At 42.1% G+C, this 23,768-nt stretch overlaps 1 protein-coding gene across 1 annotated transcript in view; it reads left to right on the top strand.

The window, feature by feature from the left end:
- The window catches only part of CDH4 (cadherin 4), a 423,758-nt gene that overhangs the window by 265,659 nt on the left and 134,331 nt on the right, over positions 1-23,768 (top strand). Inside the window, exon 4 of the mRNA XM_039563524.1 lies at positions 2,469-2,645. Coding sequence (XP_039419458.1) covers positions 2,469-2,645 — 177 coding nt within the window. The remainder of the gene's footprint in view (positions 1-2,468; positions 2,646-23,768) is intronic.

The following is a 23,768-nucleotide window of genomic DNA, read 5'->3' as shown; positions in this document are numbered from 1 at the left end:
TATTCTAATATAGGAAAACATCATCAAGAGTGACAAGCAAGCTAGTCACTGTCTAGTCACCTGCCAGCAAGTATTTCATACAGACTAAAAAGGCTGGTATTGCCTTGCTGAGCTGACACTAATTATTTCGGTATGCACGGAGCTCTGGGATTCATGTTAATTCTCAAGTCTGTCTTTAGTTCAGACTCATTCCACTGTGTAAACTCAGCAGAGCACAAATTATTTGACCATCCTTTCATAATCTGTCCCCATGCTCACTTGCCAATTACATAAACTGATCCAAATACCTGCTCTCAAAGGATTTCCATTTGGGAATCACAAGCCAATTAAAAAAAATAGGGGATATCCACTTTTCTGTGGCTCATGTCTCATAGTCTTATTTCATGTTGTCATGCATTTCTGGGTGTCTTCTTTAGATAACATTGTTTTCATCAGTGTTCAGAAAAGATACCTTTCTTGACAATAAAACCATTTTTAAATGGAACCTCTATTGGATACAGCAGATTGCATCCCATAGGAAGGAAGAGGTCAGCAGTGCCTACCAATATCCTGACTATCCCAAGAAAGCCTCCCACTGCCACACCATGATTCTGTTTCTTTGTTCATTACACACTTCAGTGAGCATTTTAAGAGCAACATCTAAATATTGAACATGGTGTTGTGATCTCATTGAAGGTGTGTAAACAGCACTTAGGTGAACACAACCCACATCACGAGTGTGAGACAGGACCTGAGAAATGTGCCTCTGTGTGTGACTGAAAAGACTATACTTGTTTGTTCTGTGAAAATTCAGCTCTGGAACAGGCTTGTTTTTAAGGTTTGCAGTAAAAATCAGTTGCATTTTGGCACAAATGCTTCCAATCCTTGTAGCCAGCTGATGTCTGCCCTCCACAGGTAACAGAGATCAGAGCCATGATCAAGCAGTGAGAATGGGCTCCTTGCTGCTGTGCCCAGCTCTCAGCATCTCTAGCCTTTGTGGAGAAGGTCCACATAGCTCTGGAGCCACATCTCAGTGTAACTTTCATACACCATTCAGTTCATATACACTGCCTAGTCTTGAGGTGACTGCCTGTTTCTTTGCCTCCCAATCAGGAACTGAAATGTGCTAATAGATGGATTTACGTCAAACTAGAAGCAATGATTCCCACTGAAATCAGTGCCTACAGATATCTGCTTGGAGGGTGTTTGGGTTTTTATGTTTGGAGTAAGACAAACAGTGAATGTGGCTTAAAATGGCAGGAGCCTCAGAAAATGCTTTCATAGCTTTTCCTGCAGTGTTCTTGTGTATTGGGGCATTGGTTTTGGGGTGAGAGGGGGGTTTTTTGAGAAAAAAAGCTGAAAATTGTAAAATTCAGAGAACAGTATTCCCACTGGATCTTACCTCAAATGAAGAGAATGTCTCTTGCAGTCTTGTGATTTATGAAAGTTTAAACATTTTCTGGTGGGAGTGCAGGTCACCATATGGTAACAAAAGCCCTTGCTAGTTATCTTTTCTGCAGACTTTCAAAAGTAATTGCTGGAATCCTAGAAGACCACAGAGTATTTAAGTATTGGGACTGCGTAACCTCTGAAGAGCATTCCCAAATCTACATTTCATTGATTCATCATTCTATAAGGCATAAATTTTCTGATAGTGAGCCGGTTGCTCTAAGTCAAAACCATGGTCCCACCATTTCCATTTTTATCCATAGCTCTGTAACATTTCCAACACCAAAGTATGCTATGCAGAGAATCCATAGTTTAAAAAAATACCACAAAGAAGGACTCAAAGTCACACCAAATAATGAAAATTTACTGTGCCTGCGATGCATTACACTTCCCAGGCAATGTGGGGTGTATATTTTGGGATTTGTGTTTAAAACCCAGCTCTCATAAAAAGATCATTTGTTATGAAGCACTAAGAATCTGAACTAATGCACCCTTGCAGCCATGGGGCTGACTCTCCCTCTGGCTGGCACTGGGTTGGTGTGGCAGAATACTTTTGCTGAACCACAGACTGCAGGTTCTTGTAGCCCTGCTTGTGCTCAATACCAGACTATAAATCTGACCCATGACATGAGCTGTAAAGGAATCCTCTCCCATTTTTTGTGTTCTGGTAAATTGTACTTATAGGAAATTTGCAGCAACTTCTTTACTCCAGTGTCTTGCTGCATGCCCTTGCAGGTGGTGTAATGAAGATGATACATTCTGGGAGGCATCTTGACTTGGGAGTTACAGCTCCATATATTTGTGAATGGTTTAGTTGATAAGGTGGTGTAAGGCCATAGGTTGGACTTAATGATCTCCGAGGTCTTTTCCAGCCTAGGTGATTCTGTGATTCTGTGGTTCTGTGAAAACAAAGTGGCAGCAGAGCTGCCCATAAAGCACGTTGTGTCTTTGTTCCACATGACCATTTACATCACTGTTGGGACAGGTCCTAAGAAGCAAGGAAGAAGCTAACTGGCCTTACTTTCTTGTTTCCAAAACAGCCCAAAGGAAGGAAGGCACTGCCTGGAGAGCTGGCTCAGCAGCAGAGTGATACCCTGCTGCCCTGGCGGCAGCACCAGAGCGCCAACGGGCTGCGGCGGCAGAAGCGGGACTGGGTCATCCCACCCATCAACGTGCCAGAAAACTCCAGAGGGCCCTTCCCGCAGCAGCTGGTTCGGGTAAGTTAAAATAAGAAATAGTGATAATAGTGCTAATAACAATGGTGCTCTTGTGGCGGGTCTGGTGAAGCCTGGCTCAAAGCACAGGCTCTCTGCTCTTCCTCCCTCCTGCAGGAATAGTTGCCTTTTCCATGCTGCTCCAAAGCGCCTCGCCCCAGTTTCCCTCCCCAGCTGACAGCAGCCTAATCGCCTCCTTCCAGCCAGTCCCTCCCGAGACACTGGCGCTGCTGCCAGGATGGCACTTTGCCCACGTTCTCATCCAAAAAACGGCTGCAGGTGTAAAAGCTGGGCTCGGTGGCACCCAGCGATGAGGGCGCCGCATCCTTCCTGCCCTTCCCTCCCTCCCTCCGGTCCCGGTACAGATGCGCGGCGGCCCGGGGGAGGTTGGCTGCCTGCCGCCGCTGCAGATGGATCCCGCAGCCTCCCTGTGTTGCTACTTTCTTTCTTCACGAGGATAATCTCTGAGATCAAGTTTACCCATGTGGTTTTTTGTGATGATTATGGGATGACAGGAAAAGAAAAGGAAGGGAAAAGGAGTATTTTACAGAGACATTTGGTTGATTTATTGTTGCTGTTGATAAATGTTAGTGAAATACAAATACGTGTTGCTATTCCTCTTGTGGGTGCTGGTTTCAGTTTTTTAGAGCAGCCGAATGATTAGCTGGAAAAAAAAAAAAACCCAAAAAACAAAAAAACTCCTTGGCAGACATTTGCAGCTCTTCCCTTGGAAGAAAATGGCAACAATTACAGAATTTCAGAAGTTATTTTGAGTAGCAGTGCTGTGTCCTTGGCATCCCTTCTCAGGAAGTTCATTTAGTCCTCTTGAAGCAGTGCCTGGACTCTCATGAGTTGCATCGTTACCTGTTTCATATTGATACTCTTGTGCACAGCCTGTGTCTGGGAGGAAGGAAGGGGCATGGTTCCCAATTCACCAAGGACTGGATAAGCTTGGATTGTTGGTGTCATTTCTCTGTGCAATTAGGGAAGTACAGTAAGGACTAAAAAAGTACGAGGCGGCAAGTGGTTTTATGTCTGCCCTGGAAAAACAGGGAGGGAAGCCAAGGAGTCTTTGCATGGTCAGCAGTGCTGGGTATGGAGTGACCCATTAATGTGTTATCCTACTAAGCTGAAGAAATGTCTGAAGAGGAGAATAACCTGATGTGTCAAAAATGCCTTTCTAAATTAATAATTTAGAATAAATCTTGAATTCCTGTGAAAAATAAGGGTAGTACTTGCAAAATGAACTTGTGCTCTCTTCTATTCCCTACTGGGTTTTTTTGATTTTTGACTAGACAGCGAGAGGACAACTTGGCACCAGCTTACCATGGCAAATTTGTTGATTTATAAGGACTGAAATCTCTGTGGCACTTTTTACCCTACAGTCTGGAGATGAAACAGAAGGACTCAACTATGCAAAATTCTAATATTAATGGAAATGACAAATAATAAATTTTATATAGGTACAGAAGAATTTATATTCATCACTTAGACTACCAGTAACCTTGGAAAGATAACCTGGCTTATGGAAATGCAGAACTCCCAGATTTTCAGCAATATATTCCATTGCAGTTTTTGAATACAGATGTTAGAGGAAACACTGAAAATGAAGTAAAAATGGGATGGGAAATAAAAAAAACCAAACTGGCTTACAAAGGGCTGTTTTCCTCTTCACCTGACATACAGAAAGCATTGTAATGACAGGGAAGATCATACAAAGAGTGCAGCTTGATTAAGCGTGAGACCCCTGATGTTTCAGCCTTGGGTTGAGTTTTCTGCTCCTCTGCAGCATCTGGCCTTTCTCCTGGTGCCTGAATGTGAAGCTTGGGTGATTCCTATCAGGAGTTACAGCTCCCTCTGTTAGACTTTGCTCTTTAATTATCCAGAATAGGACAAATCAACATCTTCAAAGACCAGCACTATCTGATTATTTCCATCCACATAATCTTCAGATTGCCCTGGAGCATTCTGCTGTCTCCTAGATCTAGGTAACAGTTTTGATCTGATTTCCCATGCTTTTGCTCACTGGGCACTGAATATTTTTGTGTCCATCTGCTCACAAACTGGAACCAGAAGTGCACATGTGAAGTTGCAGCTCAGATCCCATTTGTACAGAAGCAGGTCTGTCACAGTTTTCGCTGCTATTTTATATAAGACCTTCAAACCTACCGCTGGTTCTTGGACACTGAACTTTTTTTGGTCCAGAAAGCCCTGCCTGAGCTTGCATTTTGTAGGTATAACTAATGGAAACCAGTCCCTCCATAGTGCTGTCTTTGGTTTTGGCTTCCTCCAAGGAGAGGAAGGGATGGCATGAAAAATTTCAAAATTAAAAAACCAAAAAACCCTACCAGAAGTACATTTTCATAGAACCACTTGCTGTTTGCGTTTTTATAGGTCAGACTAATTTAAAATGCATAGGCAAATCTTTTGGGTTCCCTCCTACTCCTGCTTCTTATTGTGAAGGTAAAAATTCCATTTTATGGAAGTTGATTAGTTACTTGTCAGTATTTTTAGCATGGCTGTGCCTGAATGAAGTTTAAATCATAGCAAAGGTGAATGCAGCTTGATGGGAGCCACATACCTCGAAAGGCAGCTCTATCTGGTTCAGCTGGGATCAACTATAATTCTCTGCTCATTAAACCATTTCATTCTGATAAAATATGTTAAATGAAAAAGTTTTTAGAGAAAAAAAAGAAAAAAGAAACATTATCCCTGCCAAACAATCCCTTCAGTTAATTACAGGGTTTTTTCTTTCAGAGGAACATCCGTGTCTGTTCATATACATCAACCACACTAACTAGGAAATGTGTTTCAGAAAAATAATAGCTGAAAAAATAATAATAGGAATTTCTAATTAGTTTTGGCTGCTGAAAAGATTTACTTACTCTTTGAAGAGTTTAAATAAACATCTGACGTTTATAAGCTAAAAATAATTTGTTAATATAAAAAAATGTTTTGTAAATTCTGCTTTTGTCTTTGAGCTGAGAAAACAGTTATCAAAATTTATTGATATATGCTTATTTATTTTGGAAACATTTATGACAATCTTGGGTTTAATTTCCTTCTGCTTCACTTCCACCTTTGTACTAGGAATAATATTGTACATGCTGTGAAATATTTCACTGTAGTGAGGCTAATTTCATTACTAATTGTCAGGTACTCTCATTATTATAACTGAAGTCCATAAAAATGCCTATTAAAAATACAAAAACAATATGAAATCCCCCTCCTTCTCCAAGCAAATGACTCATGCAGGCACACTGATCAGCTAAGATAATATATTAAATAGTTGCACCCTTGCTGAGCACTGTCTATTTTCTCACTGACTCATCCTTTTTAGCTACACGCGTAGCTAATTCTTAATTATCTATTATCTAATTATCTATTAGCTTATCTTGTATTCATCCTCTTTTGAACTTCAAGAAGAATCTCAGTTTTGGATCCACAAGTCAGTCTCCAGCTGCTTCTAATGTGAATCTCGACTCAGTTTTCAAAGCAAGTCTTGGTCCATCTCAATGGGCTGCATGAAAATAATTCATTTTAAAAAACCAAGTCATGTGCAGAATTGGCCTTTGGTCATCTTTGACATGCTTAGATAATGGGCTCCTCTATCAACCACTGCACCTTTGTTCTCCTTTGTGAGGGCTCCAAACTTTCAGTTCATCTCCAGGACCTTTCCAGAGCTCTTAGAGGCTCCCATCTTGCACTTCATAGACCCTAATTTTTCCAGCTTGCCTTTATTAAACATGGAACTGAAAAATGTATTATTTTCCTGTTAGATCTCTTATAATAAACAACTTGTTCTCATTACACCAGCATGAAAATCCCCTGAGGATGACCAAGACAGGATCTTGGTGCTCTCACAAACTGCCTTGATTGCATGCTACAGGCACAGCATGGGCTCCCGTATCCGAGGGCTGGTGATCTCAGCCACAAGAATACTAGAAATAACCTGATGTGTGTAACGGGGAATAAGAGGGAAGGATGAATTTTATGTAAATTTAATCAGAAAGTCGTGAAGTGGCTTGGAAAGTTGGCAGAATATAATGTATCTGAAGACTCTTGTGTTGCTGCTCAGTGGAGGTGTCGTTGTCAGGTCGGGTTTCCAGCAGCACAGGGAACGTTTAGGAAGCAGAGAGCTCCTCTTGATGCACTGCAAAACTGTGTGCTGGACTCCTGGCTGGGTTTAGCACATCTTAAGCTATCCAATGACATTGAATATTTAATATGAAAAAAAGTTGATAGCACACTCTCCAGCTGTCTGTGAGCCACAGCCCACCCTGGTGCAGGAAAGGGGTGAGACATCTCTCCCAAAGTCTGAAATCCTGGTGCTGGAGACACAGAAGGCACACTGAGCTGTGAAATCCCTGCCAGCTTGGACCACGAGCCCTCAATGTTGCCATCTCCTTTGCTCCTCATGGCTGTTTCAGCGTGTGCCTTTGCACAGTTTTAAATAGTTTTATTGTAGGAAATCCCTCTTGCCTCCTCTATCACAGCGTTGCTCACTGCTGTGAAATTGGCAGTGCAGAATCCATTAGCTCCCAGCTGCAAGACAGATGGCATCTGTCTGTGGTGAGAGAAGGTTTGTTGAGAAAAGGCCTTGCAAATGCTTCTCAAAGGACATCAGACCTTACTTTTCCTGAGAGAGACGCAGACAGCCTTGATTACAAATAGACCTAGATCTTCCTTGTTCTCCACAGGAACAGGTGTTTCTTTTGCCTTACCAACCACACACACACTCAGAGAAAAAAATGGCTGGTTCTGGCTCTCAGTGCACCTCACTTTTGTGATGCCCTGTGAGCATCATCAGCTGAAATTCAGGAATGAGGGGATTTGGCCTTACTGTGACAATCAGACCAAGATAAGAAGGAGCAAGCCCAGAGGGTGGAGAGCAAATGGGATGTTGTGCAGGTTGTGGTGCTCTAGAGAGGTACAGCCTTTCTTTGAAAGCTGGTTCGAGGATGTAGATTGCCACAGCTCTTGGCTCGACTGCAGTTTCACACCACAAACCAACCGGACAGCAAAGAGAGAAAGATGAGCAGGAAAATGGTTCATTAAATGTTAGTGTTGCCACAGTCTTGGCTCTGGTATTGAGCTCTCCTCTGTGTGTGTGAGTTACCAAACCAGGACTCGCACATGACTCAGGGAATGAGTGGAGAAAGGGAAATACCACACAGGGCTACTTTCTTGACATGTCCATTTGAAATTCCTTTAAAACCTGCAGTCTGAAGGAAGTTCCTAAACCTACTCCACGCTATATGCACTCCTCAAAGGACATCCCTTTGTTTGCATTCTCCCTGAGGATGCCTTTCTCAGTTTCCAGCATTCACAAAAACAGAAGGGCAGATCCTGATGCAAATCACACATCTCTGCCAGAGCTGGTGGGGCTACCCCAGCGTGTGCCATTTGGGAATCTAGGTCAAAGGAAGCAGATGCCCAGTGCTTTATGGGCTTTCCATGCACACGCACTTCCAGCATTATGGATTGAAAAGTGCAGCTACAGCATAAATGCTCCATTTAAAATTCTCTTAAACAGCATTCAAGCCTATACTGTAATTATACATATTGTATTTCCTTGTATTCAGACCCATAGGGAATTTATATTGTCCTTGCTAAAGCCAGAGGGACTGAAGGAAAGCAGTCATTTAATGATTCAGCTGTCTTGGGCTCTATGATTTAATCAATCATATGAAAGAAATTTTTAGATTCTTTGTGTTTAGAGTTCTCTTGTCTGAGCAGAAAATGTTCCCTTTTTGAATTGCTTTAATAGCTGTATTTATGCAGCTGAAAGTTCCTTAAGAAATGAAAGTAAAATCAAATTGCTGAGAATGCCTAGATAATTTATCGGAGAATATTCAATTAGAATATATTAATATTTTAGATTTCCATCATTAATTTAATATTCAGAGATTTAATTTAGTCGTTGAATTGCTGTAGTGCCATGCGTGGGTAGATTGTTAGGCTGAGTGCTTAAAACACCTGCCACAAATGGGTGAATCTCACTTTGATTCCCAAGAGCACAAACGCCTTTCTACTGACACAAGTCTTGCAGCAAAAACTCAGACACTAAATCTTGCCTGTGCTCTGCATTTTTCCATAATTGCAGAAAGGAATAATACAATCTTCTAGCAGAAATAAATGCAAGAGCCTTATTTATTTATGCATTCAAATCCAGACTGAGGGGAATTTGGTGCTCTGTGGTTCTGAGTTTGTCAATGTATTACTGAAGAATTTCATTTTGCCAGACTGGCCTTGTCACTTACTCAAGGAGAACCGTCGTAAGTGAGGTTCGGATTTAAAGGTGATTGACACTTTGCAGACAGATATCAAGGACTCCTATTGCCCAGTTCAGCTAAAAAAGCTGCCCTTGAGTTTTTGCCATTTTCCAGGATGCTTTGGGAATAGTAACGTGAGTAGAAAAATGCCCCACTAAATCATAAAATGCCATGTGATTCGGAGTGATAAATCTCCTTTGAATACGGCATCCCAGTTGCATGAAGGAAATGGAACCATTTTTAATTTCCCACATAACATAAAAACTGAGATTCTCAGAAGCCATTGGCAGCAGTGAGACTGCTCCCACTGATTGGGAAGTACCAGCATGCCATTTCAGAAGTCTCAAAAATCATTGATAATATTTCTGATTAACTTCAAGTCATTAATTTGGGGTACACCATGTCAGACTGGGAGGAGATTGGGATAACAAACATGTGGTCTGACCTTGTGGTTGATGTTTCAAACTGTTTTGCAGTCACTCAGCATCCCCTGTGACAGAGGAGTGGGATATACTAGCAGGGATTTGGGACCCTACTACTGATGACTGCTGGTTAAATACAAACTGTAAGTGAGAGACATGGAATGACAGAATTTTTTAGGTTGGGAAAGACCTTTAAGATCCTGAAGTCCAGCTGTGATCCATATAGCATTTGCTTAGGTATTTTTCTGTGCAGGATCTGACTTTTTCAGCCTGCTTGCATCACTGATGATGGTCTTTCTCTCACAGATAGAAGGCCGAGGCAGGGAAGCTAAGTGGCTTTGTTTGAGACCACAGAGCTGTTGCCATGGCCATGGGCACCACTCTCCAGTTATCAGCATCAGGGCCTGTCCTTGGGTTATTTGAAGAATCTCATAATGGACTTGGGTTTTAATGGAGTAGTCAGAATTTTTTTGCTAATGGTTATATTCAGTCACATTACTCCATGTCTGAGTTCACTGCTACACCTGTGCATTGGGTCTGTTAATGTGCAGGTCTGTTTTCACAGCCATGCAAAGGTGCTTCTCTGCTCTCTGCTGGCTCTCCAGCAATTTCTCCACCACCACCACCACCCCCATCCAGCCCACACCTTTTAGCTCCAGCTTCACATCAGGAGCAAGAGATTCAGGAAGCACAGAAGGATAACTACCCCTTGAATTGTCATACCAGGCATACTGCAAAAGAGTTCATCAGTCACTCCAAAGAGTATTTAGCTATAATACCCCATTGCACATATTGCAACATATCATTACCTCCCATCCCCTCCAGAAAGTGAGATAACTGTAATAGCCATTCGGGCTGGCTGTCATTACGTGAACAGGCAAAGGCAGGAAGGCACAGTCAGAGCTAATGCACACAGCTCATGAAAGCTATTGGAAATCTGTAAAGACAGTGTACACAAAAACAGTGGGTTGGTTAATTTGCTTAGAAAAGAGCTTTGGTTTTGCTCATGCCTTTTCCAAAGTAAAACACTAATAATGAAAAAAGCTGAGACAGGAACAGACAAAGAATTTGCAATCTGCCTCTTTGCTGCAGGAGTTCATTCTTTAACACTCATCACCCACATTAGGTGACTATGGGACTTGGCTTCCTTGATGAGTTGAAATGGAGTCCCGAAGACAGAGTGGTGCTGTGTGGGTGTGAGTTTGGATTTGCAGGATGATGGTGCAGATATAACCTTGACAGCTAGGCTGTTGCTGAAATTCACTGTAGCAGGCTGGGATGAGATAGAAAAAAAAAAAAAATCTACACTTTTTATTCCCTTACTATTGCATATGTTCTTGATAGTCTGCACCAATGAAGAATTAAATACAGCACCCTGGAATTTCAGATGTCAGCTTTTAAGATTTTAGAGAATTTACTCTTGGGCTAATTTTAGGCTCTCACTGCTGTGGTTAATTGTTTTATTTATAACAGCTGAGATTTTCAGTGATAAAGGTGTCACCATCCAAATCCTTTCTCAGCTGTCTCTAATGCAGGCTGATGAAAGATGTAAGCCATAGCTACATGATGGGGCAGCAAAGAGTGGATATGCAGTAGTTTACCAGTTTCATTAAAGGCCCCATTTCTTTGCAGTTTGTCCTTTCCCACAATTCTTACCATATTTTTAATAATTACCATATTTATAATAACATTCATATTTGTTGCTAATTTCCTTAATTTAAAGGACATTTTTCTCCTATGTGAACAGTTAGACAACTTAAAAAGCAAACAAACAAAACCTTGGATCATATTAAGGGAAACATTTTGCCCAAGGCAATTTGGATATCTGCAGATGGTGGTACTGAACATTTTGGCCCTTGTTCAGCAGAGATTTTAAGTATGTGCCTAAATTTGAGCCTTTAAGTAACTCTGGTGGCTCTTCAGAATTTATTTGGTGACTGGAAACTAAGGACATTAAGAATGCCTTACTGGATTAATGTGTCCAGCACTGTGCAGTACTAACCTCTTTGGCCACATTTATAGTTTTTATTAGATTCCCAATTTTAATTACACTTCTCTGAGTGTACTGGTAGTGTACAGAGGGCACACTTTCAGATGTGCACACACATCAGCCTTTGCATATGTCTTTTTTTTCCTAGTAGACATTAGAACCTGCCCTGAAAAGCCACCCAGTAGACCTTGGTTGCGTATTTTTGGCATTGGGTAAAGAGAGCTGAATTCTTTCCCCTCCATGAACCAACTCATGCATCCCCCAAGAGCCCCTGCAGCTGCTGGGCAGGTGAGCTCACCTGGGAGAAGGAACAGGGCCCAGCCACAGGTGAGGGAGGTTTTGTCTTCCTCTCTGTGGACAAATGAGGTGGGTTTGACTACAGCTGACCCTGACTGTGGGTGCATGGGGAAAAGGCTCTAGGGGAGAGCAGGAGCTGTTCATGCTTCATGAGGGATGAGTGCTGGTGAAGGACCTGAAGGCAGGTGACTCTTGGAGCATGGTACAGGGTTCAGCTAGAGGTGGCTGGAGGGGACAACCAAGGACTTGACCAAAGCTTAGGTGTCCTGTGGAAGAGAGCAAGCCAGCAAAAGAGTGAAGAGAGGGTTTGGTGTTGCTTGTGGTGGTGTTTCATGTTGCTGGAGGGGTCACCCACCCTTCCATAACTGTTGTGTCGTTGTGCTTCATCCCTGCTCTGCTCCTGGGCATCAGGAGGCAAAGTGGGGAGGTGGCAGCAGGGGGATGATGGCTCAGCACAGGCTGTTATTCCAGCAGGATCATGTCCTAGAAAAGTTTCATCTAATGTTCCTCTGCCTCAGGTCTGTGCACAGTTTCTGAGATGTGTGTGTATGTAGATACATAGATATATAAATACAGCCAAAAAACAAGTCGTGCCATGTACATGCCCTTCTCATAACAAACCACCTGGCCATGCCCTCACCTTGCAAAGTTTTACCTGAGTAATTCCCCTTTGGGAATAAGGTTTTGGAAACCAGGACTTACCCTCTGTGACTCAAGTTGTAAACTCCTAAACCTAAAAGTTTCTCATGGAAATATCAAGAGACACCTAAATGCCATCGTGCTGGTGGCGTCGCTGGGACAGTCGCCTTCCTGGCTTCTCCTTCCACTTATGATCTCTGCTCATTTTAATCAAAACATCATGACCTGAGGAGGGTTTTGCATCTGTGCTTGTGTTTGTAGCCCTTTTGGGCTGTTTTGCAGTTGACTTTTTTTTTTATTTGTGCTTCGAGGCTTTGTGAGCTGTAACATTTATTTAGGCAAAGAAGCTCATTTTCTTGTTAAATAGGGGACAGTTTAAGGAAGAAGAAAAGCTATGTGGGCTCGTTTTTTCTGTCTAAAAAATGAAAGCCATGCATTGTGTTGTGAAAAGATTGGACATGGAGCCTGTGGTTTGAACCTTTAGGGAAACTTGCAGTCCACGTGCCCCTGTGCTAGTTAAACTCCTCTGTGGAAAAGGCAGAGCTGCAGTGCCCCCATTACTGCAGGACTATGAAAAATTCAGTGGGAGTGGCAAATTTTCCATATTTTCAAGTCACTGAAAAAAGGCACAGCAGCTAAAAGGCAGAGTTTCTGACCACACTGTGAGTTATTTGGAGTTATTTCTGAAGTAACATCATTGGAAGGGAGCATATTAATATAGAGAGAGGAGAGGAAACTAAGATTAAGGATCTGTACTTAAAAGTGTTGCTAGTTAATCCAAGCCCTCGGAAGGGATTTGTGTGAGTTGGAAAACAAAAATAAATGTTGGGCCAGCTTAAATTTTTGGTGGTGTGTTTTGCAGTGAAGTGATGACACAATTTACTTACCAGTAAATGGCATTCAACTGCCTCTAACAAAAAGAAATTACAGTAGAAGAATCAGACATTATCAGAGCATAAGTCTTTTATGGAAGATTATAGCAGTTATTTATTATTTGAAAGCAAAGAATTGAGAAGCAAGGTGGCAGTTTTCTTTCAGTCATGGGAAATGCACCCTGTAATGTCTCCATGGAAAAAAGGAAAATGCTGCACCAAAGTGTTCCCATTCAGCTCAATGGCAAAAGCACTGTTCGTTAGCATCTGTTTTTGCAGGGAAACTCCTGTTAAGAGAGGAATTTAAATATCGGAGGAAGCATTTCGAACAACTGTCTGGGTTTACTGAATATTTTTCAGACAGTGTTATGTTTATGGTACAGGTTTTTGTATGCTAAAGGAAAAGGCAGTTCAGAATTTATGAAGCAGCTGCTGTGTCTTTTGAGCACCTAAGGGACTGAATGACACAACATATATGTATTTCTGAAGTCATTGGAAAAAAACAACCCAACAACTTTCCGTACTTCCTTTTGAACCATAACCTATGGTATCTGCAAGCATTAACACATTTTCTTTTAATTTTTTAATTAGACATGAATACAAAATTTAACATTCAGTTATAACATACTATTAGGAAATCAGCTCTTTTTCTCCTCCTTCTGTATCCATTCAGTTGTTAAATGTCCCCCTCCCTTCCTTTTTTTTTAACCTCTTGTTCTTAATGAAACTTCCTCCTTCTCCCCATGAATCTTTATGTAGGCAACCTTAGCTCTTGATTAATCAGTAATTAGGGAAGGAGTCATACTGATTTCAAGTCTCTAGTATCATACTCTCCAGCTGATATTCAAAACTAAAATCTGAAGGAAAGCCATAGTGTCAATATTATGCTACGTCTAACCATATGATGACAAAAATCACATCAGAGTCAGACCAGGCATATCTATTTATATAGGCACAAATCTGTCCTGCTTGGTATCGAGTGTAACACAATCATAATTCTCTCCCACGGCTGCTTTCTCACACATTCCCTGCTATTGCCTGCCTTTGTCACCATCAGCATTCAATATTTCGCCTTAAAGTTTACTACACCCTCTGTCATCTCATCTGACACGTACTGTTTCACTTCACTCCGTGTTTGCTGAGCAGTTAGGGCTCAATTCAAAGTTTAATGAGCCCTCATTAACCTCCATGAGCTTTGGATCAAACCCTTGTAGTCTAATATGGAAATAATGCCAGGGTATTATGGAGTTAAAAGCTGCCATACAGTGGTCTGAGGATAAAGTCACTGCGGGCGGGCGGCTTAATGGGGTATTAATTGGATAGAGGGTATTCATAAGTACTGAGCACCAAGTGTGGATGTTGTTGAAAGAAGGGAGTAAATGCTGAATGGTCTGATCCTAAACTAAGGAAAACTTGAGGTTCCCTTTGCATCTGTGCTGTAACTCTGCATCAGGCATTTGGGGGGTTAATGCTGATGGGGGAGATTTTTCTGGCCCAGGTTGATGGGTGGTGTCACTCACAGGTCATCTTCTCTCTCAGCATCCTCCTCTGAAGTCCTGTCTGCCTTGGCCATATCAAAATCAGTTTTCCAGAAGCTAAGTATTCACAAAAAGGTAGTGTTATTGGAAAGGAGATGCTAATTCCACACCACAGCTTTTTCATTTCTTCTTTTTTTCTTCTCTGGGATAAGGCACTTTCAGCATTTAATCAACCCAAAATGTTGTGTCGCCTGAGCTCTTGGTGCCAGTCAGCCCCCCAGCAAGGCTGGCTCTCTATTCCCCTGGGCTGCTTGGAATATTCCCTTGGGGCTCTGCTGATAGAAGACCTCCACCAAGTCACATCAAAGCAGCTCATATTCAGTATTTTAGTCTGTTTCCTTTTTGTACCCAAAATACTGTTAGTTCTTGGAGGAGCTCCATTCCTTCCTCCAGCAATGTGCAGAGAATCATCAGGCACAGCAAAGAATTCGTCCTTGTTAACAGAGATTCCCTCAAGGTCTGAGGGATAGCTGGGTCCCTTAGCAGATCCTGCCACATGCCCAGGGCCACCATGGCAGGGACACCAGACTGCTGCTGCCCCTTCCGAGCTGATACTGCCTGTGTAGTGTGGAGGGCCTGGGAGCTGTGACATCATATTTTCACCAGAGAAGTGGGACTGATTCCTTTCATTTATTTATCTTGGATATTCTCTGTGCTTCTTGCGTTTTTTGAAGAGCTGTTCCTTTCCTTCTGTGAAGCCACAGATGCAACGCATCCTGTCTTCATCCATGCAGCCAAATCCTTTTCCCTTTGGGCTGGTGACAAGTCACTTTTCCTCCATACAGCTAAGAAGAAAAAGAACAATCACATATGTAACCATTACAGAAATGTTTTTCTGGAAACTCCCAATCCATGATAGCTCCAGAAGACATATCCCCATTCTGTCTTCTTATTAAGCAAAAGGCTGTGCAATATCTGTTTCTGTACTGCCTGTGCCAGCCTGCAGTTCCTGCCTATCCTAATCCCATATGGGAATGAGGCTTGAACATATATGCTAGGAAGGGCTAGGAAATTCTCCTTGATTTAGTGCTCTCCTTTTTGTTCTTCAATTGATTAAGCAGCTGCTAAAATAAGCCTTCTATTGGAGGAGTTCCATAATGCCCTCCCCTCCAGGGCAATTCTGCAGCCTATATACCTCCCTTCTTTGTGTCTTCTCATTTCCAGTTCTTGTCTCCTGTTCCACCTTTTTGGGTCTTGCTTTCACGTTTTCTTTTTTGCTGTAGTGTGTTCCCAGGGAGATCTTTCCATGTGTTTCCTTTATCTCAGGTGGTCCCTGCACTGCTGCTCAGCCGTTCGGGATCAGGAGTCAGTCACAATCCCTGAAAACTGTGAGGTTGGCTGAAGTCTTGTCTGTCTCTAGCTCTTGTACCTTCAGTTTCAAACCTTTTTTCTCAGTTAGAAATATTTTTTAAGAAAATAAGAAACCCACAAACACCTAGACTTGTGGTGTCTCCAGAAACTGAGAATGTAAATACAGAGCAATCTGTGGTGAAACCTGGAGCATTCCCACTGTTGTCTCTCTGTGGATTTGTGTACCAGTTAAATGTCACCACTCCAGTTTTCTTGAAAGGCTGCTGTGTTCTCCTACAGGACAGTGTGGGTGGAAGTGTACACATTTCACAACCAAGGGTGTTGCTTTAAGGGCTGAATCAAAGTGTGGGAGATTTCATTAATCTTTTCCATTCAGTCTTTCTGATTGAGCTTTTTTTATTTATAATTATATGTCTGTCTGATTGAGAAAGCTATTTATCCATTCAATTTGATGATGAATGATCAAGAAGAAAGGATGGACAGGATGCTTTTAAAGCCTTTCAGCCCCATAGTTGTAGCCACTTATACTGATAGCTTGCACTGGAAAATGGAATGTGAATCAGAGAAAACATGGGAAATAATAGGAGGAAAATTCAGAATCCATTTCTGATGAGTTATATTAAACCCAAAGATCTTCCACTTCATAGAGAAATTATTTAAGTTTTATGCAGCTTTTGAGATTATGACAAGCTGAACAACTTGTTCTGGCTTGGTGCTCAAGCACCATATGGTACTACTTCAGCAATTTGATGTGATATTATGAATAAGAGTGCATGAGTAGTGAAATGTTTGGGGTTTTTATATCATATTGGCCTTCTGCAATAGACATTAAAAATGAATTCTGTTTAGAGTAAGGGAAGGGAAAAGAAACCCAGACCTGCAGGTTTCAATAGCATAATTGCAGCAAGCAAATGGAAAATGAATCTGTGGTGATTACAAAACCAGTTGCTGACAGGATCTCTTGTACAGGTGGGGATAACCCATGTTCTACAAGCCCTGTTCTCCTATTAGGTTTTCTCTGGTGCAATGTTTGTATTATCTTTAAGGAAAAGTCTTTATATGCTGTTTTCTTTGTTCAGGGCTAGTGGTTTGCATATAATAATTGTTATGCAAGTGGAAATTGACTCAGTGTGTAAAAATAAAATCTTAGGCTAAGCTTGTAATCTCAGACAAGTGTATGAAAGCAATAGTCAGCAAAAGACAATGATAAAATCTCAGTGTCCCTGTCTGAAGAAGGCCATCACTCTTCGTTGTGTTACTTTTCTTCTAGTTACAGGAAGTTGCTTCCTTACATTTTGTTGCTAAAAACAGTTCATGGGTAGCAGGATGTGACTGCCAAATTTTGGAGGATGAAGTAATGTGGAGATGGGAGGTCTGGTACAATTCTCAGGCAGTGGTCTCTCTTAGTGTGTCACTGTGTACTGAATTCTAAAGATAAAACAAATCCCACCCCTAAAAATGTATATTTATATATATATAATAGATTTGAACTAATGCTGTGTGTAAATACATCTAGTGTGCCTAGAGAGGATGGGACTGGTCCACCAGTACCGATCTCATGGGAGGAATCTCTGAGAGGCAGAGGGTGGCACAGGCTTTGTCTGAGGATTTGCTGGAATAACTAGTGGGACTGAACACCTGCCTGGAAAATTTGGCTGAGTTTCTTGCTCTGAATTACAGCTACATTAGTAGAGTTTTAAGGGACAAATGCTGCTTTGAACACAAACTGTTCATATGGAAAAATGTCTGATTTTTATCGTGATTTTGGGATTTGTCTTGTCTGGATGTTTCCCTAAATTTGTTTTTCAAATGGCTTTTGGTTCCGAATGGAGCTTTAGTTTGTAGTGTGGATACTGCCTCCATTCCACAGAGCTGACTGGTTTTCACTTGCTGTTTTATGTTGGGTTTTTTACCCTGAGAATTTATTTCTTGTTCTTAATATATTCCCAGTTGGAATTTAGTTTCTGAAAAAAAAAATTCTTCATCGCTGCAGTGATTTTTAGTGGTTGTATCCTTTTATGCATCATTCTCAGACAGTGTGAACATTTTAACCTTTTCTTAATTATTAGCATTTCCATTCCTGCTGTTCATTAATCTGTACTGGCTGAGACCATGATGTGTTGCCCAAGGATGCAGCCATGGAGCTGCTCAGCTCCTGCTCTGTGGAAACCTCAGCATACAGAGATTTTCGTGGAGCATCTACCATTTCACTTTTGAAGTCTGATCTTAGGACTGATTTATTTGTTTTGTAATGGGTAGGTTGGCTCGCTGTCCTGCTGAGTTATCTGCTTTAGTTAGAAACGTGAAAATGTTGTATAAATCCAAGCTGCTGTTAACTGCACTCGGATAGTAAACAGTGCATAGCACATTCTTACCACAAGTACACAAAACCAGTTATTCCTGGCACCTGGTAAAGTCTAAAACAAGAAACTGATAGAAATTAAGCAGTAAATTACCCAGCAAGGTTAAGGTCCAGCCTCTCTTCCTCTGGCTCCAGTTCTGACTTAAAAATGGAATTGTGGCTGAATCTACAGCTCTATCTACCTGGATTTTGTCGTCAGATATTTAGTAGTACGTGCTCTCAGGCTTCAGTTCACAACTGAGTTGCAGGCATGCAAATGCTGCTGATGCTGGGGGAGCCTAAATGGCTCTGCAAAAGTCAGGAAGGAAATCCAGGGTATATTTGAGAACTGAGCAGACTCTCCCAAATCTCCCAAGTAATCCCTCCACTTTAGGTTTTTTGCATTTGCTTTGGGGTTGTTAAGATGTTGCTGGTGGTAACTTGGGCTGATAGATTTTCTACAAAATCTAGTTTTAAAAATAACATCCAGCCAAACTGAAACTTACTTCGAGTGTTCACATTCTGTAATGTTACCAGTAGTATTATACTTCTCATAATCAAAGGTCTTAGTTTTCAAAAGGTGACTCTATTTTGGCAAAATTAAGATTCTTAATATTTATGTAGGTTTTGTTCTTCATTAATTTTCTGCAGATAAAGAAAAACCCCACTTTCTGAATAGCTTTTATTTAGAATACAGTTCAGTGGTGCTTCTGGAATATTGGTTTGTAATTCTCATATTCATTCAACCCCGGGTTTCCAAGCTATATGTAGTGAAAATATAACCACTTTCTTCTTGGTTAGAGTACAGTACTTAGTGTTTTTTAAGTCTAGTACTGGGCAAACTGTGCTGAGTTTTATGTTGATGATAAAGCTTTAATTGCGCTTCTGAAATCCTCATCATGTGTAAAACAGTACCACTAAACTAAATGGGAATAGCATCCCGTAAAAACCAGGCAGCCTGGAGTATGATTAAGAGACAGTAATTTTTCCTTATTCGGACCAGCATGGTTTCAGTTTTCATGCTTTGCTTTCCAGCACTTCACCACTGCTCAGACACGTGTATTCCCTACCGCCGTCCAAAGATTTCCGTACGGCCTCCTAAATTTGTCCTGCTCGCTCCTGCATGGAAACAGTGAAAACTCTACAAGAATCCAAGCAGTCTTTAATTTCCCCAAGATTCCTCTGCAGCCAAGCCGTGTCTGAACAGCTTGTTGGCTTCGCGGCTCCGCTGTGTTTTGAGCGCGTTGCCGTGTGCGGATGGCAGGAGGTGACGAGGAGGTGGCACCACGTGTCCCTTTCAGAGAGTAACAGTTTGACCCTCAGCTCCTTGCTTCCATGCCTGATGTGGGGAGCTGTTGCACATACAGAATATCAGCTGCATGGCAGCAAAGCAAAACCGTCTCGAGAATTCTTAGTAAGTGGAAAATGGGAAGAGAAAAAATGTGAATATTGCAAAAAATCCACTTTCTTCAGCAGGTGCTAAAGCTGCACCTGCCAGCGAGCGTTAATAGGGCTTAGTTCACTTGATTGAGCATTACTCAGGGGAGATTTTGGGCCAAGTTTCCATCCTTGTCAACAGTTTCTTTCTCCACTGTAATTCATTAATTAGCAGCTATACCTGTTTACATAATGAAGTGTCGGAGAGCTTTTATCAGTGTGTTGCCATATGAAATGTCACAGTGTTCTCTTGATCAGATTAGAAATGTCTGACCAGAAAGTCCCCGGCATTTCAGGGCATTGCGTGTGACTCATGAAAGGGAGCAGTTAATGATGGTGCCAGTGAAAAAGTCAGTCCAGGCACATTTTCTACAGTGTCAGTCAAAAAACATTAATACCTTCGTGCATGCAGTGCATAAGTTTAAACTTGCGTTATCAAATGAGATGTTTTAGTTCTGTTGCTCAGTCATGCTTAGAATTAAAAAACTAGCCCAGAATCCAGCCCTGTTGGATCTCTAACCAGTTTATAATAAATGAGGAGATGCCAGGTTTACCATCCCCAGATGTGGAGCACAGCATATGGTACCTATGTAGCAAAATCACAGCTTGCACTGGGATTCTGGTGATAAGTTTGTATAGGTATGTAAGTATAGATTTCTGTAACACTGATTGGAGAAAGATGTAGGGTTACCATCATGGAGAATATTTAGGTGGGTTTTTTCTTGCTTTTTTTGTCGAGGGCCTGTCTCGTTGTGATGTGATTGGAGATTAATTTCAGTGAATATTAGTATTTAAAAGGATTTTCCCCTCATCTTTCCTTTAATCCCTTTTTGCTGAATGTATGCTTCATTTCATTCTGTTCTATGCTGAGATTTGTTGAAAGGGATGGAGAAGAGTTTGTATTTCCCTTTTTAGCAGCCTGAGCTCTATGTGGTTTGTGTGAATTCTTCTTTCAGGAGAGAACATTTAAAGGCAAGAACTCCTCTTTGTGTCTGTGGAAGGGTAAAATCAAGCTTCTCCTACAGCGCGTTTCAAAGCGTTTCACTAGGAAACAAGAGCATTTTGCATTCACATATCCTAACCAGGATTCGTTTTGAAGAGGCTTGAAGGCAGTGACAAATAGAGGGATTTTATAATGTGTAACTCGGCTGAACTGCCAGGGTTCTGCAGAGAGGCATCCTTTGTGCAAAGCTAAAAATGTCATAGGCTAGAATGAAGTAATAGCATAAAGTAAATTTCTGAGATTTTCCTTTAAAAATATGCTTCAAGTATTCACAATAGAGCTGGGCTTTTAAATCAGTCAGACCTATCCCCTACAGATTAATTAGTAGTGCAATGCTTGATTTTGAAAAGGAGAAGATGGTAAAGGTGGCTGCATTGAAAAACTTGTCCAACATCTTGAAAATGTGTGGAGAGAATCAGCAGCAAGAACAGTCTGCAAGGGAGCAGAAGGATGGTCCAGAGACACAGGAACTGGCTCTGGAGAAGGTGGCATCACCCAGTTGGTTTAGCACAGGTTCTCTTTGGCACACAGCCTCTGCTCAGCCCCTCCATATCCACTTTGTGACTCTCAAATCAGTGACTGCTTTGCTTTTCAGTCTGGGGGTTGTAGCATCCCTAGGCCATCACAGCAGAGCTGTGAGGGCGAGACACCAAATCCTCCCTGTGCTCCAACCTCTGCCATCCTGAGAAAACAGGTCATGGTCTGATCCCAAAACATGTTACTGTTGAAATTTACAGTTAGACTGGAAGCAAGAAACAATATCAAAGCAAATAGCTCAGCTTTGTGAGGGGTTTAACATGCTCTTACAGTGACCTCATGTGGAACAGAGCAGACGCCTTGGTGTCCTGCACTGGGGCAGGGACACTTTTCATAAAGCCCGTGTCCCCTCACCTCCTGCATGGCTCTGCCAAAGACTCCAACACGTTTCCTTACGCTTCTCACGGAAGATGTGGATTTCTTTCTAGCTGAATGAACTCTCACCTTTAGAAAAGACATCTCTGATTAGTGTTTTGGAGCCACAGGCTGCTTAGTGTGTGCACATCTGCGAGGCCAGAGCCGGCACTTGCCTTCAGCAGTTCAGCTACCCAACCTTGTTCTTTGCATAATGGTTTTAATAAATGTGATATCAGTTTTAATATCATGAGTATTTTATTTACAAGGTGATGATGTGTTTGTAGAGCATGCAGTGCATTTCACTTAGCAGTTACATGCACTGAGGGATGCATTGAATAAAATATTACTTTAAAATTAGATGATTTCTTTAATTCTATATACAGGCTCTCTGGGTTAATACATATTGCATCTAACTCAAGCGGTGATGTAGCTTCTGTAATGTAGTTCCTCATGCATTGTAGTTCTTTCCATTGTGTTGTCCAGTGAATTTTATGAGTATTATTTGTTAATATGTTCATTTTATTTGAATAAGAAAGCAAGTCATTCCAATGCAGTAACTGATCATGCTGTGAAATTAGATTTTGAAAGCAGCCTGTAAAGGGAAATAGTCTGTTTGCTTTTTAGGGAACTGTTGCCCCTGCGGTGTTGGCTTTGCCTTTGTGAGAGTGTCTGTAGTGCTAGAGCCATTCCTCGGGAGATGGTGCAGCAGCAGCAGCTCCTCAAAAGCAATTCCCAGCTGTGGCTGAGAACATGGGGTCTGAGGAGAAACAGAAACCCCTGTGCAGGAACCCCTTCATTCAGCAGAGCCACTGCCCCAAGAGTGAGGCGTGGAGACAAGGCAGGGGACACCTCAGAGCACCCAAGACAGATGAGTTCTTCGAGCAGCGCTGGCCAGAGGCAGGGCAGGGGCAGGCACAGGTTCCCCTCTCCATATGAGGTACTGAGGACACGTCCTCCTGCTCCCAGAGGCTACAAGGACTCTTCCAGAGGGGCTCCAGCCTTCCCACAGCGTGGCATACATCACTCCAGTAGGCTTGCATGCAGGATGCACTAAACAGTATTAGATTGTCAGCCAGCTGAGGGCTTCCCTTTTACCTTCTATCTTCTGCCTTGTTTGAGAGTGTAGAAAGACGAATTAAGGCATTCAGCCTCTGTGCTACATGAATCACTTGTCTTGAGTCACTTATGGAAGAAAAAACCCATCCTGGGCTTTTTTGGGCTGTGCTGCTGAAGGAGTCCACAAGACCTCTCAAGTACCTCCAGTCAGTTTCTAAGCTCTTGAAAGTTTCATTGCAATATTGTTTGATACGTTATCCAACAGAATAAAATATTTCCAGTTAATGTTTTAAACATGTGCAGCTCTAACCAGCTAGTGCAGAGAGGCCAGCAGTGAGCAGAGATGAGAGCCTGCATTTTAGCCTGCTCTTGCATCACACTTACCAGTAAGGAACTATTGGAAATTGCAGTTCCCTTGTTTGCTGCTTTCATGGAGGGTGAGAAGAAGAAAGGGGAGGGAAGGAAAAGCTTTTTGGGAGCTGGAGCCGCCTGCCTCGTGCATATTTCTGTGTACAAAAGGGAAAGAGATGATTCAGCTGCCGTGCAATGAATATTTTGCTGGCATGAAGTCGAGATGATCAGAAGAGTGAATTCATCCTGCAGGTTCTATTTCATCAGTTTCACATCCAGAAAATGTCCTTCTCTCTGTAAAATCCTGATTATTGTGCAGAGAGGTGAGACCCAAGCGCAGCACGGACCCTGGGAGGCAAACGACTGTGGGTGGGGTAGGGCATTAGATCTGAAGACAAAGTCTGTGTCCCTCTCCCATCTGTGGCTGGGTCTGTGCTAGAGCCAGAACTGAAACTGGGAGGGAGGTTCTCAGGACTGTGGTCTGGCTGAGTGTCCAGCTAAGCCTCACAGATTTTCACGTTTTTGTTATAATTCATTGGGGAAATCCAGCAGAACTCCACAAACTGAAGCCATCCCCACTGTGTCCTGGAACTCCTTCTGTGCCCCAGAAGGTGCCTAAAGGCTCATCTTGGCAAGGTGACGACACCTCAGATTCCAAACACAAACCTTCATCTGAATAGCAGGAGATTGGCATGAGCAG

Source organism: Corvus cornix, chromosome 20 (genome assembly GCF_000738735.6).
Source record: "Corvus cornix cornix isolate S_Up_H32 chromosome 20, ASM73873v5, whole genome shotgun sequence".
In the NCBI taxonomy this organism is placed as follows: Eukaryota; Metazoa; Chordata; class Aves; order Passeriformes; family Corvidae; genus Corvus; species Corvus cornix.
The sequence above is the reverse complement of the archived record's forward strand: the minus strand, read 5'-3'. Positions and strand labels throughout refer to the sequence as shown.